This window comes from Xiphias gladius, chromosome 22, assembly GCF_016859285.1.
Source record: "Xiphias gladius isolate SHS-SW01 ecotype Sanya breed wild chromosome 22, ASM1685928v1, whole genome shotgun sequence".
In the NCBI taxonomy this organism is placed as follows: Eukaryota; Metazoa; Chordata; class Actinopteri; order Istiophoriformes; family Xiphiidae; genus Xiphias; species Xiphias gladius.
Window position 1 is genome coordinate 29,169,101 of NC_053421.1, and position 13,767 is coordinate 29,182,867.

At 44.9% G+C, this 13,767-nt stretch overlaps 1 protein-coding gene across 4 annotated transcripts in view; it reads right to left on the bottom strand.

The window, feature by feature from the left end:
• Window positions 1-13,767, bottom strand: part of LOC120783570 (collagen alpha-6(VI) chain-like) — a 73,585-nt gene that overhangs the window by 19,504 nt on the left and 40,314 nt on the right. For all 4 annotated transcript variants that reach the window (XM_040116621.1, XM_040116624.1, XM_040116622.1 and 1 more), the window contains 15 exons: window positions 13,259-13,312; window positions 11,708-11,779; window positions 11,559-11,585; window positions 11,341-11,385; window positions 10,578-10,631; window positions 9,489-9,551; window positions 7,295-7,360; window positions 6,836-6,889; window positions 6,033-6,068; window positions 5,812-5,874; window positions 5,629-5,691; window positions 1,361-1,423; window positions 1,043-1,105; window positions 883-933; window positions 702-737 (listed from right to left, as the gene is read on the bottom strand). In XM_040116621.1, coding sequence (XP_039972555.1) covers window positions 702-737; window positions 883-933; window positions 1,043-1,105; window positions 1,361-1,423; window positions 5,629-5,691; window positions 5,812-5,874; window positions 6,033-6,068; window positions 6,836-6,889; window positions 7,295-7,360; window positions 9,489-9,551; window positions 10,578-10,631; window positions 11,341-11,385; window positions 11,559-11,585; window positions 11,708-11,779; window positions 13,259-13,312 — 810 coding nt within the window. The remainder of the gene's footprint in view (window positions 1-701; window positions 738-882; window positions 934-1,042; window positions 1,106-1,360; window positions 1,424-5,628; window positions 5,692-5,811; window positions 5,875-6,032; window positions 6,069-6,835; window positions 6,890-7,294; window positions 7,361-9,488; window positions 9,552-10,577; window positions 10,632-11,340; window positions 11,386-11,558; window positions 11,586-11,707; window positions 11,780-13,258; window positions 13,313-13,767) is intronic.

Sequence of the window (13,767 nt, forward strand, 5' to 3'; positions counted from 1 at the left end):
TTATTACAAAGAAGAACAGCGTCAAGTCGAGCACCCGCAGGTCTGCTCGTGAGAGGGTGTGAAGCCCATGAACCGCTCTGAGATTCGGCCTTGACCACCAACTACTTAATAAGGCCGTTATCTTCCTAGGACACGTCTCCAACATATGTTTTAATCACAAAGCGTTATCTCCCTTTCCAGAATGCGAGGCCTCCTCTGAGGCCCCCCCGACCTAGGGCCTCCATGAAAACCTATAAATCTGCATATTTAACCGCACACCTCACTATTAAACCAGGGTCAGTGAAACCATGCGTTCCATGCAGTTGTTTCACAGTAAAAACCTTCCAGGGAAGGGAGGCGTAATGCCCTCTGAGCCAAAAGACTTCAGAGTGAAAAGCTTATCAAGAGTGGGGAGTGTGACATCAAGACAGCGGGGGAACATGGAGCAGGAGCCTGGGCTGCTAGCGCTGTTGTCAGTGTGGGAGATGAAGCTCCATCTGCACCGTGTGTGTCTAGCTGTGCGCTCCGCGGCCGAGGTGAAAGTATGAAACGATCTCCGACTTCCCGTCAGCCTGTCGCTCTCTGTGATGTCTGGCGTCTAAACCGCCACCAGAGCCGAAATGTTCCCAGCTGTGTTGCTGATAGTGTTCTTTGTTTCATGCGTAAGTGACGCTTGATTTGATTTGATCTGATCTGCTGTCAGTGACAGTGGACGGACTCACCAGTAGGCCGGGATAACCAGGGAAACCAGGATCTCCCTGTAAAGAAACAGAAATAAGTCGTTTTTATACAAAAAGAACAAAATGTCCTTTATTCATTAAAGTGATAAAACTGATTTTTCTGTGATGATCGACATCAGTTTTCTCAGTCTCCTAAAATGTCTGGGTTTTTGTTCTTCTCTACCTTGACACCTTGAGGTCCTGGAGGTCCATAACCATCTTTACCATCCTGACCCTGAAACAGAGGACAGAGGCAGTCAGAGAGTCCTACAGAGGGTCTTACTTCAGAGACGCGGTTCGTATGAAGCAGTAAACACGGACACAGCAGACCTTCAGCTACTTACCGGTATCCCTCTGGCGCCCAGTGATCCTGGACTACCCTTAACACCTGGATCTCCTGGTTGACCCTTCAACAACAACAACAACAACAGTTAGTTGGTTTTTATTTCCATGTCATGCCAACACCTGACCCATCACAAAAGGCACTGCATTTTCCCGAGCCCGGCGTTAACGTCTTCAGATGTCTCGTTTTGATCAGATTTGTTCAGATCGAACCTCGTGTTTTTATGACCCAATCGATCTAGGATTATCTAGGCTTGACATGGCGCCATGTTTGCTAGGATCATAGATGGGGCGATGAAATGAAGTAATGTCACACACACCTTCTGTCCGTTAGCTCCACGGCGTCCGGCTGAACCTGGATCTCCAGCTGTTCCTGGTTCACCCTGCAGGAAAACCACAAAAAAAAAAGAAAAAAAGAAAATGGTCACAGGTCGTCACAGCTTCAGCACACGATGGCCGAGCACCAAGCACGCAGTGTTCGACCGTGCTCGTACATCACCGCGCCGCAGCCCTCGCTTACGCCGCATGTTCTGTTCGTTAAATCAGACCCGGCACCTAAAAAACCAACGACGCTCCTGGATGAAGTACAAGGTGACTCCAGGCGTCATGCCAGTGTAATCTTACAACAAAGAGCACACATTTTTGCCATCCTATTAATGGTAGAACAATACGGATAAAAGGTACGATCGCCTGTTCTACAACTAAAGCTGAGGAGCCCCTGCAGATTGGCTGATGTGGAAAAGGCGAACGGAGCCCTTGAGAACTCGCGGCTAGACTGGCTTGGTCACCTTCAAACCAGGACCCCCTGGGACTGAACGGGGAGCTCTCTGTCAAACCCTTTTTACAAGTAAGGTGGTTTTGATAGAGGCATTTTCTAAATTTGTACTGGATTTTTCCCTCTGTGCCGATACAGCTTTTTACTACTAGAACTTAAACTTGTTGAATGTATTTGTTTGTGTTTTGATGATTACCTGTGCTTATAAGTTTTATCTTGATCGTATATTCACATTTGAAGCCCCTTCTCCCTGTTGGTTGCCTTTTTGTCGCTGTTACATTTATGCATCATTTCATATTGTGATTGTTTCTCAGTATATTGCTTTTGTGAGATCTTCTCTGCACGGTGCTGGTTTGCATGGTACTACGCGTATCTGGCCTTGCAGCCACACCCACGGGAGGCACCTGACTATTTACTCACACCTGAGTCAGCCGAGCCAGTTAACGTTTAAGGGCCAGTTTGGGCTCAAAACGCTGAACTCCCTCTAAATGTGAGGAAGAAAAATGCTTTTTTAAATGGAACATTCTGCAGCGTTGCGAGTCCTTGTGAAACAGAAAGTATTTACGGCAATGAAACAGCTGTAAAGAGCTGCGTAATAAATCTGAACTGTTTGTTGATCTATAAACTAGACATTTATTGGACACATACCTCAATATAAATCTCATCAAACAAGCCTCGATTTCCACTGAGGCAAATCGTAGTTTTTGACACGCAGAAGTCGAGCAGACACACTAGGCTACAGCAGCTCCTGCAGAGCCCGGAAGCTTGAGCTTCTTCACGACTGTTGTTCATAGCATCTACATCTACTCTGCAGACAGCAGGGTAATGGTGGGGAATCGCTTGTTATCAACAGCAGATGTGTAAAACTGAAGGTTGAAATTCAAAGTGAGCAGCTGTGGACAAACACAGCTGATGATGGACTTTCGGTGTCTTATCATAATTAACTGTACAGTTAAAAAATTCCCTCCCTCCGCTCATGATAATGATGTTGGCTCATTAGCAGTCAGGTCAGTGAACCGGGAAGGAACAGCAGCACTGTAACTGCTATCAGATCAATATGAGATCACACAGTCAACAACTGAAAAGAGCAAGAAATGTGGATGTTTTAGCAGTGAGGCAGAGCCTCGGTGGTAGCAGGCAGAAGAAATTAAAAAACACACCTCAAAGATGCTCCCTAACCAACCGGCTGGCTCTGATTTATCATGATAACCACGTTCGTGTCCTCATGGAAAGAGGTGACCACACAATGACCCAGTCCAGTTGCACTGGTTGGTTACAGAGCCTGAAGATGTTTGTTCAGTGCGTCCGTCCAACACTTCCACAGAAAAATATCTCAGCAGCCAGTGACTGGTTGTTTATGGGCCCTGCAATGTGAAGCCCGAAGACTGTTGTGACTCCCGGACTTGTCTTTTGGTGCGTGATCAGTTCAACATGTATTGTAAATATTTGTATATGACATTAAGTGTTACATTCAATTAAAACTGTATCATATTACATAAATTTGATTCGATGTTTTTGTGAGAGAAGTTTTTTTCCCGAGGACATTTTGGTCCTTCACCGAGTCACGCGCGTACTTTTCTTTTAGCGCCTCCACCAGGCGAAAACGTCCACTAGTAGACGAGAAATATCAAAAATCTACAGGTCAGACTGTCGTGAAATGCGTGTAGAAAAAAAGCGTCCATGATCTTCATTTCAGCCGTGTACTGACAAACTTTCTTCTTCTAATGCCAAAGGGCAAAATGAACCCAATACTCTAATGTGCTACACGAGCAGGGTAGGTGAGTGTGTCACATACGTCCTCGGACTCTTGGGCCTTTTCAAGAAAGAGATGGAGCCACGCCAGCATTACCCAGAGAGACTAATGTGCTCTCGAAGCTCCACAGATTCAGCTCAACTACCTAAGAAGCGCAGCTGGCCTGCCGCACGCTTCTACCAATCTGGAGCCAGAACTGACAGCAGTCATCATTGGTCCTAATTAAAGGTAATGGAAATAGGAAGAAAAAAATAAAATATAAATGGTTATATTTTATTTTCTTCATTTTCTAAAAAATCATTAGTATTATTATTATTGTTATTGTCAGTAGTAGCAGTAGTGTTTTGACTAATCAGGACGTTGTTTGCACTGCGCAACACTTCACCAACACTTTGCAGCTGCAATGAACACTGCGGCCTCTAGGGAACGCTAGCAGCACTTAAGACTGCTAAGTCTCGCTTTCAACACATTTCGTTTCCGTAATGAGTGTTTTGGAACGGATCAGCTCTGCCTGATTAATGTAACAACCTCCGTGCAGGGCCCATAAATAAGAAATATGGTTGCCAGGTCAGACCGCATAAAACCAGGCGGTCTGGACTGAAGCAGCTGCAATCGGGACCCGTGACGTACGCTCTCAACAACACGACTTCATATCCGTGCGTTCCAACCTGCTGTCCACTTCACATATCTAATCGAATCACGATTTGAACTACGCCCGGTCTATCACAAGAACCGAGGGAGCATTTGCGGCCGCTGACAATCTCCTGAGAGGCAGAGAAGAAGGAACACATACATACTACATTAACGGCTGAATAAACTAAGATTTCATGAAACGTTTTAAATGCTACCGCTGAAGACACTGAGGTCATCAGCGGATTTTTTTTTCTCCTGGAACTTTCGGGGTTTTTACAACCTCTGAGGAGAATTTACATTTTCTAAGAATGGAAATACTTTTAGGCCGATGCATAAATAACGGAGTTGCTTCCCCACTTCGTTCCTGACAGCGTGGACAGGGCAACATTCAAACTTCAGGTAATTAAAACTCACAGAAATGATGTGAAATCCAGTTGTATGCAGAACTCTAAGGAGGGTTACAAAGATCCTGTAAATGTTCCTCATACCATCCCTTTTGGGGCTGAGTCTACATCACTGATCCTGTCTAAAATCTTATTTGACTCTGTCAAACGTCTACTGTTGCATTGTGTAAAATGATGGGGAGTAGATGCCAGGTTACAGGTAGCACTTTGAGCATTTATAATCAGTGGTTTACAACACAGTATAATGTGGCTGTGAACAGATCTGACTACTTGTTTCAGAGTTTAATAATGTTCAGTATTTGTTGTTCCACATGTTTTCTTCTATCCCAGCCGTGTTTCACCGCGTTGTCGTTCACCGTCTGTTCCTCCAGCAGCCTCCGCTGACGCGTGTCCACGGGTGGAGTTGGAGCCGGTGACGGCGGCGTCCAGATCTCAGTAAAAACACTGGGATCTGGTCACTACGTGTTTATATATATATCAGAGATAGGAGAACTTAAAGTAAAGCGTTGCCCACATCCACGCTGAAAAAAAACGTTGAACTGCTGCTCTAAAAACACATCTAGCTATTATTTAGGATTTTTTTTGGTCAAACTAATATTTCCAAGATAAAAAATGAGGATACGATATCCAGCCCAAATAAAACCACCAGTTATGATATACCGCACAGTGCGTTGATTGAAAGCCTCAGTATTGTTTCTGGAAGAGGAAGTGTTCCAGTCAAACACTGTTGTACTTGCCATTGCTAGCACTTGATGTAGTTCTTTCCAGGAAACTTCCCCGGGAATGACGATCACAACCAGTGACCATCCCCGTTTCATCGTTGGGTGGTTTTTATAAAATGGGGGCCGAGAAGCAGCTTTTCTCATATGGCTGTTAATGTGAAACCTAACTTCAGTTTTAGGCGCCGTCACTGTTTTCTCTGAGAACGCACGGAAAACACTCTGTGCCTCCCAGCTGCTCTGGGGTCAGTTGAGCTCCTGTGGGGATAGTGAAGAGGAGTAAATGTGGAGGTGGTGTACTGACCTGAGGTCCAGGAAGGCCGGGGATTCCTCTCAGTCCAGGTTGCCCTCTGACCCCTCTGGGACCCTGCAGAAACAACATGGACTGGTTTAAGACAGTGGTCTTTGTATACTGAGTGAGACTAAACCGGTCTTCAGCCTGGTGGGTCTCTGCTCGTGGCTAATGAGAACTGCTTTGGTGACTCACCTGTGGACCAGAAGCTCCTGGGCTGCCTAGTAGACCCAGAGCTCCAGGCTTTCCAGGTGTACCCTGCAGAAAGACACACACACACACACACACACACACACACACACACACACACACACACACACAAACACTGTGTAAAAAGGGCTTACAGTTGTTTAGTGGCCATGTAAACCAGCACTAACAGCGCTGAGTGTTTAGGATTTTTCGGTTTCCTCTCCTACCTTGTCGCCGAGCGACCCTCTCCTTCCATCTGGACCCTGACCAGCAGAAAACAGCTGCGTTACACATTATCGCACTCAAAGAATAACAGATTTTTAATGAATAATGTATCAGTCACTGTGAACTTATTAAAATGCATTAAATCACAAACTGCTCGGTGGAGTTACAGACTGTGATCCATGTGAATCTAGATCAGGGTTAGACCAAAGACATCGGCCCCGAGAACTGGGGCCAGTGACTGTTCATTTTATCCCACGTAGTTTTTCATAGTAGGAAGCAACTGACGCAGCATCTGGGACACGACATCCTGAAACTAGTGAGTCAGAAGTTTGGTTTTTCTTGTTGCCTTTTTTCTCGTTTGTGTTTAAAATGACAAAGACGCTGTGGTGTCAGATCCTCATGTGCCACTGGGCAGCAGGCGCACACTCTGTATCTCAGATTCATTCCACCCTCCACTACAACCCTGAATTCAACAGAAGCTCTGATCTGTCCGTCTTCATGCACAGCGGCTGCATGTTTGGAGGGCAGATTAAATACAGAACGGTCTGGTTCGGATCCAGAGTTTTAGTCTCTAGCATGGGTCGAACGCAGAAAAACGCTAAATGCTACGTTTCCGACAATGCAACGGGATAGAACCTTTGTAAACGCAGCAATAACATAGCTGTATATTCTCCATTATAAGCATAGAGTTACAAAAACACTTTAATATGTAAAGTTATTCGTTTGAATAAAGTTCAGATTCCCCCCCTGCAGATCCTCCCCGTGCAGGCAGGTAAAAACAAAACGTAGGTAAAAAAAATCTCACCTGGTTTCCAAGGACTCCCATCTCACCCGGCTGCCCGTCCAGTCCAGGTCGGCCCTGTAGATTTAAATACACCGCATTTCAGCCGAGTGACACGGGATGAACTGTTCAGACAAAATAAGCTTCAGGATCCATGACGGACTAAATCATTTGTCAACGGAGAACTTTTTGTGGTGTAAATCCCAAACCAGGGTGTTGGAGTAGAGCTGAAGGTTCTGAAGGTTTTTTCCCCACAATAAATGATGACATTTTTGATTTTTAACAGGTTTTCTGTTCATGAAAACATGAATACGCCTACAAACAGGCTCACAGACGCTGCTGCATTCAGGAGCAAACGCTGCAGAATTGAGTCACCTGGCAAAGGTCACCTGACAGTGTCTATGGCACCTTTCACTCTGTTGCTCTCCCTTGCTGCTTAACAGCATCGATCTCGATAAATGTGCATTCTGCGATGTTTCTCACCGGTAAACCTGGGTTGCCGGGGTCTCCTCTGGCTCCTTGGATAGTGTTGTCAGCGCCGGATTCGCCCTACGAACCAAAACACAATGACACAGTATTCACTCAGTCCCTCTTCCAAGATAAACTCACTGAAGTGGAGCTTTAGTGGGTTTATCTTCTTCAAGAGCTGAGAAATCGGCTGAGAGCCTGCAGGACTTTCGTCTCAGCCTCCGGATCCGCTGATGGGACGTTGGTGTGGATTTTGAACCGGGTTTTCTTCCCAGTACGGTCTTCAGTTCTTAACCAGACCAATGAGCCTCGAAGGGAAACGAGAACTGACTCGGTCTCTTTTCCTTTATTAGAAAATATCCAGACACACATACCCTCAGACTACTCTCTGGTTCAGCCTCAAGTCTCTGTGACTGCAGGAGTTTTCCAGCTCCTGAAATGAGCCCCGACCTTTTTAGGAGCTGAATCTATATGAAGTGTGTTTGATTTCTTTTGCTCTTGCTTTTCATCTCCTGTATCCTGTCGGTGATGCCTTCAGTATCTCGGCCAAAGCTTTTACTTTGCATTCCTATACCAGCGATGATATAATCTGGGAAACTCTGAAAGTTTGATATTTAGGGATTTACTTTGACCGGAACGCTCTGAGTCTTCCTTTCCGTTCTTTGTAGCTGATAATAAATCAGGCTGCGAAAAAATCCATCGTATCTCTATAAATCACAGATCCCGGAAATATTTCAGGGATGAAGAAAAAAAGGAAACTCTGCTGCGGAGGTTTTAACACCACGAGGCCACAGGGACACCCCGAGACTTTGGGCTGATGTTGCACAAACCAGATCAGACCACAATAAAAATGGAGATGAAGGAATACAGCAGCAAAACAGAACCAAAAACATGAAGCACAGGGAATTGCAAACTAAAGGTTCGATGCAACAGGATCTGGAGGGACAGAGCAGTAAGTCAACTGTCCAACTATCCACAGTCTCAAAACATTTTTGCACACTGAGCAGATATTTGACCATTGAACAAATGAGGTTAAGAAAAAAAGGAGCAACTATAAAAGTGGCCCGGATTCCACTGGGGTGAGTTAACACAACTGTCCACACAGTGGTTGTGGCTCATCTGGGCCGTCTTCAGTTAGTGCTGCACTCTCACAGCGGTGAGTGTTAGAAGCAGCAGTGGGAGCTCTCTGGGCTTTTATCTGTTCAGGGCTAAAAAAAAGAAACCAATACTACTGTATCACTGAAAATACACTTAATTATATCTGTGCTTCTATTGACAGTTCCAGTCTAGACAAACACTGGGAGTCAACCAAAGATCTGGTCATTCAGATCTGCGAGCAATTAAACTAAATTTTTTAAAGACTGTTTCCTCGGCCGACCGAGGAGGTTCTGTTTTCACCCGTGTCTATTTGGTTCTTCTTGTTGTTTATCTGTCAGCTAGATTTCTCAAAAGCTACTGATTCGATTTCCAGCAAACGGGACATGGTCCAGGGAAGAACCCCTAACCTTTTGGTGCGGGTCCGGTTAACACGGCAGATCCCGGAAGTTTTTCTCACGTTCCTCAAGGCTGCGAGACAGGGGACGGGGTTGTGGGCTCCACTGAGAGCCTTTCGGGTTTTCGGGTGTTTATTCCTTTATTTAACATCCACAGCGTGGAGACAGAATCAAATCACGGCTGCAGTTACACAGCGTGCGCCAACAGGGCGCTCAACCAAACGTGGCTTGAAGTGGAGATGGTGCAGTAGTTACACAGAAACTGACATAAAACATCATTGTTTTCTTTGAGTAGCAGTGTCATTGATACACAGTAACCATTTTAACTTTACACTCTGTTTCACCAGGGTTCACACTCTTCCAGAAATGACTTTGCAGGACATTTCTTATATAGAGGTGAAGCCCCGCTTCAAAGAGTGCCAGGTGGTTCAGTTTAAGGACAGCGCCGGAACTGAACTTAAACCTCGGATCTGATTTTGAGAATTCCGGATAAGTCAACTGTGGAAAATCCTGATTTCTCATCCTTCTCAAATGCCTTTATTACTTGTTTTACATTTGACGTCTGAAGAGTTTTGTCTGAGGAAATGCAAGATGGAAAGAAAATCAACCCATCCATTTTCTACTTCTGCTTGTCCGGATCAGGGTCGCAGGGACCTGAACCTTTACAGTATCCCATCATGCCACACTTAAGTACAGTGCATTAAGTCGGTACTCACCGGATCTCCTCTCAGCCCTCGCTGTCCTTTCAGCCCCTCCTCCCCTCTGATACCTGGGATACCCTGAGGACGACAGTTAAACCAGTCAGTCAACCATGCGGAGGTCAGAGGGCAACGCCTCCCGGCCTCAGTCTGACACCGCAGCGTGGCGGCCTCACGTCCGAGGGGCAACTGCAGGGAGACGCTGGGTTCCACAGAGAGATTGAAATACTCAACAGGTTCCTCTGACCCGCCTCTCGGCTCCTGTTTTATTTCGCTTGCTGTAAATGAATGATGTGTGTTCTCACGTAACGAGCCGACTCTTATCTTACGTTGCCTGGTTAAATAAAGATTAAATAAATGAACCGACAAAAAAACAAAAAATAAAACAAAGCATCAAAGCAAATAAACAGGTGTTAATCTAATCTAACTACATCATGAATCCTGAGTAGACCATCAATGATCTAACAACAGCTAAATATTTATTATTTATTCATTCATTCTTTAATGACCCTTCCTGGGTCAATTACCATTTAGGTCGTTAAAGGTAGAGTTACATTTAAATGCATCTAAATTATAACATTACCTATTATTTTGTCATTTAAAAATAAAAAATATATTTTAAAAATATAAAAATAATAAGATTTTTTTAAAATACTAAATAATAAAAAATAAGAAGATATAAGAATATTTACAGCAATAATATGAATTTTGATATCAAATAAGTGAGTTATCATTGATTAGGAATGTTATATGTTAAGTCTACAAATTCCAAAAGTCACACTTCACTATATATTTTATAATAATTTTCTATGAGAATATTATTAATTTATTCATAAATGAAAACATAATTATTCATTAACAATCACTAAAGCTGGCCTCGGTAAAACGGTTGAAAAACACCTATTTTCACTTCCACGGCGACGTTAACCTGGGATCGTAGTAAAACTGCTAATTAAAAAGGTGAAAAATGCAGATAAAAGTTTCGTGAGTTGATCGCTGAGCAGAGCTGAACAGAATGCGGCTCTGAGCCGGTGATTCGCTTCCTGGTTTTGATAATGAATGCAAAGACAGACGCAGACAGTGATCAGGTGTTGAGGATGTTTTTACTGGGTTTCCCGGGTCTCCCCTCTCTCCTTGAGCGCCGCCGCTTCCCTTCACTCCCTGCGAACACAAAACCAGAGAAACACAGCTCAGCACCGAGAGCCTGAAAATCCCTCCGACTAGCTCATTTTCCTCGACACACCCGCTCACTTCCTCCATCCTGAAAACAAACACGCAGTCCGACCGTATCTTCGCGTCCTCAAGCGGCCTCGTCTGATCTTATTGGCCCGTTGTTTTGTCCGTGTGGCCGCAGGGTTTTTTTTAATATGAGTGGATGGAGGGAAGCGTGAGCGACCAGGAAAATGTTGTCAAAAAGGTATCGATAATGCAACATAAAAGAAAGTTAATGGATGTTGTCATTTCTATTATTATTCTTTGTGTTACCTCTATCCGGGGGTAATCATGCTCTAAGCTTTAAAAGTACAGTTCCCATAATGCTTTGGGGGATGTAAACGAATACAGGCGTAGATGTTGCCATGGAGTCAGTAAGTTTGTGGTGGGCTACAACTCTAGCCCTGTTGTTTTTGGGGGTTTTTGTTAGCCCATATTTGTTACAAGTTGCAGCTGCTGACCATGTTGACGAGCAGCCAAGCTGCAATAACCTGCATAATCTGCCTATCTGTCCCTCATGTCCCTCCCTCCACACCTCCCTTAGGACTCTCCCGCGCCCCCCTGGGGAGGTGCTTCGTGGTTTGAAAAGCTCTGGTCCTAAATGAGAGATTACAGAGATGCCTGACGATGATGTCTAACGATTCGCTGAAGTTGGTACCTGTTCTCCATTGACTCCGTCCAGTCCGTCCTCTCCGTCTTCGCCCTGCAACGTTGGAAGAGACTCGAGCGTTAGCAGACTTCCTTCTCTCTGTGTGTCTCCTAATTGGACTCTATCGGGACTTCGGTGTTTAGCCAAACATTCCTCAGTATATACAGCACATCACAGTACTTCCTCGCCTAATTGACTTCACATTCCAGCGGGCCTGAATCACTCACCCTGTTTCCTCGGAGGCCTCTGTAGCCCTGCGGACACAAACAGCGGGAGTCAGACATCCTCAATATCTGGCCAACGACAGCCGCACAATTACTAATCTCTAATAAGGACAGAGTACAGTATTTCAGCCTAGGACTGAGCGGCGCCGTACCTTTAGTCCTCTGATGCCAGAACATCCCTCGACACCCTGAGGTCCACTGGGTCCGGGAGGCCCCCGGTCGCCCTGCAACATACAAAGGGAGCAGTATCAGATGGGAGTCCAGCGGGGGATTGTGGTGACTCAGCTCTGACATCACCGCGGTGACCAATCACCGACGTAAACCCTCAGCTTCGATCAGCGCTAGCAGCTCGGTCCGTCGCTCCACCCCTTCGGTCCAGACCGAAGCGTCGCACCAACCGTTGGATCGACTGACATGAAATGTGGTTCAGACGTTCACGATCCCCTCAGGAGGAAGTGACTTGTCATCTAGCGCCACCATCAGGCCAACAGCAGTACTTTCGGTTTGTGCGTATTCATTACGTTCACGTACGTGTTCTCGTGGCTTCACCTTGTTCCATGTTCTCTAATACCGGCTCTGTTCTGTGGGAAACTGAAGCGTACGCTTATACTGTGTGAACCAGAACAGCACTTCAACAACAACATAGTTTAGATATGGGGCAGCAACATGGCCGATCAGTCCATCAATCATCTCGTCTATTAATCGTTCAGTGTGAAACGGCTGAGTCCTGTTTATCACAGTGTGTCACGTTACGTTCGATCACCGATGATGAATTTTATACGACATTTTTATCACTGCTTTATCTCAGAGTTGGATGGTCTTCCCGACTCACAAGAGGAAATAATCACCTCTCTGATAAACTTTCTAAACTACCTCACATCTCTGGTCTTATTTCAATCTTGTAACGACTATACATCATCCGATAAACACTTAGGGAATAACATGCTACTGTACGTATGTATTAACCTTGGCAGGTGCTCTGCACCTCTTAAATTGAATGAACTGAACTCTTCTCAGGCTGGACTCTTTCATTCCCTCTTGGAGATTTTAAAACTTTGCGTGTTTCGATTTTGTATGCTGCTTGTCTGACTACGAAAGTTTCTTGTTCTCAGGTCTCTCTACTCCCTGGTTAAATAAAATGTGGGAGGTGGTGAATAATGCCATCATAAGTGTCCAGAGACCGAGGCGACGTTTTCCGATGTCCCGTGTGATGGTCAGAAGATATTCAGTTTACTGTGATGTGAAACAGAGAAAACGGCAAATCCTCACACCGGAGAAGTTGGGGGAAAGCGAAAAAATATTTTGACTTCTTTTCGTCTGACATTCTTTCGCTGATTGTCAAAATTGTTGCAGAAAATTTCCCTCGAATCGACAAATTCCTTAATGGGCTAATCGCAGATTTTACGCGCCGCCTTCTGTTTGCTGCTGTTGATCCCTGCAGCTCCAGGATAGACGATGTCTCAGCAGCAGATTAAAAGTTTATCTCTGAAAGTCAGGCAAGTCTACAGTTGATTTAATTAGTTGTATTATCTAGTTTACTGTGAGACAGCTTTGATGGACTGAGGCACATGTAATTTTAACAATCAGAAAAAGTCCTGTGCTGGCAGTTAAGGACAAACTCCACCGGTTTAGCTGCTATGGGGTCAAATGTTAAGTTTAAATGAAGGAGTAAATGTGGATAAATTGAACGAGGAAGCACTTACAACAACGCCCTCCTCTCCTGGGAATCCGGCGTAACCCTTCTGTCCGGTCACACCCTGTTTAGAAAACAGAAACAACAGGTTCAGTCGCAGTAAAGTTTCGAGTGAAACTCAAAAATCGAAATTCCACCTGTATGATGTGGAAATATTTCCAGCCTATTCTTATTTATATATCCACCACTAATTTGCTTTAAGTTTTGAACTACGGGGGCGTCGTTCCTTTCAGCTCACTGCTGACCTTTCTTTGGCGATAGAGGAACCTCGGCGACGTCAGCTCAATGACAGAAATGTAAACTGTACAATCAGCCAATCAAAGAAAAGAGTTCCAATCAAAAAGCAACGTATGATAATATCTGACGGCAGCACTGAGACTTGACTAAAACATGAGTCTGCACGCGGTCATGGTTGCTACTGCTTTTTATCTCATCGGGGACGGTGGTGGTGAAGTACTCAACTTATATTTAATCAATTACTGTACTCAAGCACAATCCGAGCTACTTGTGCTGTACTGT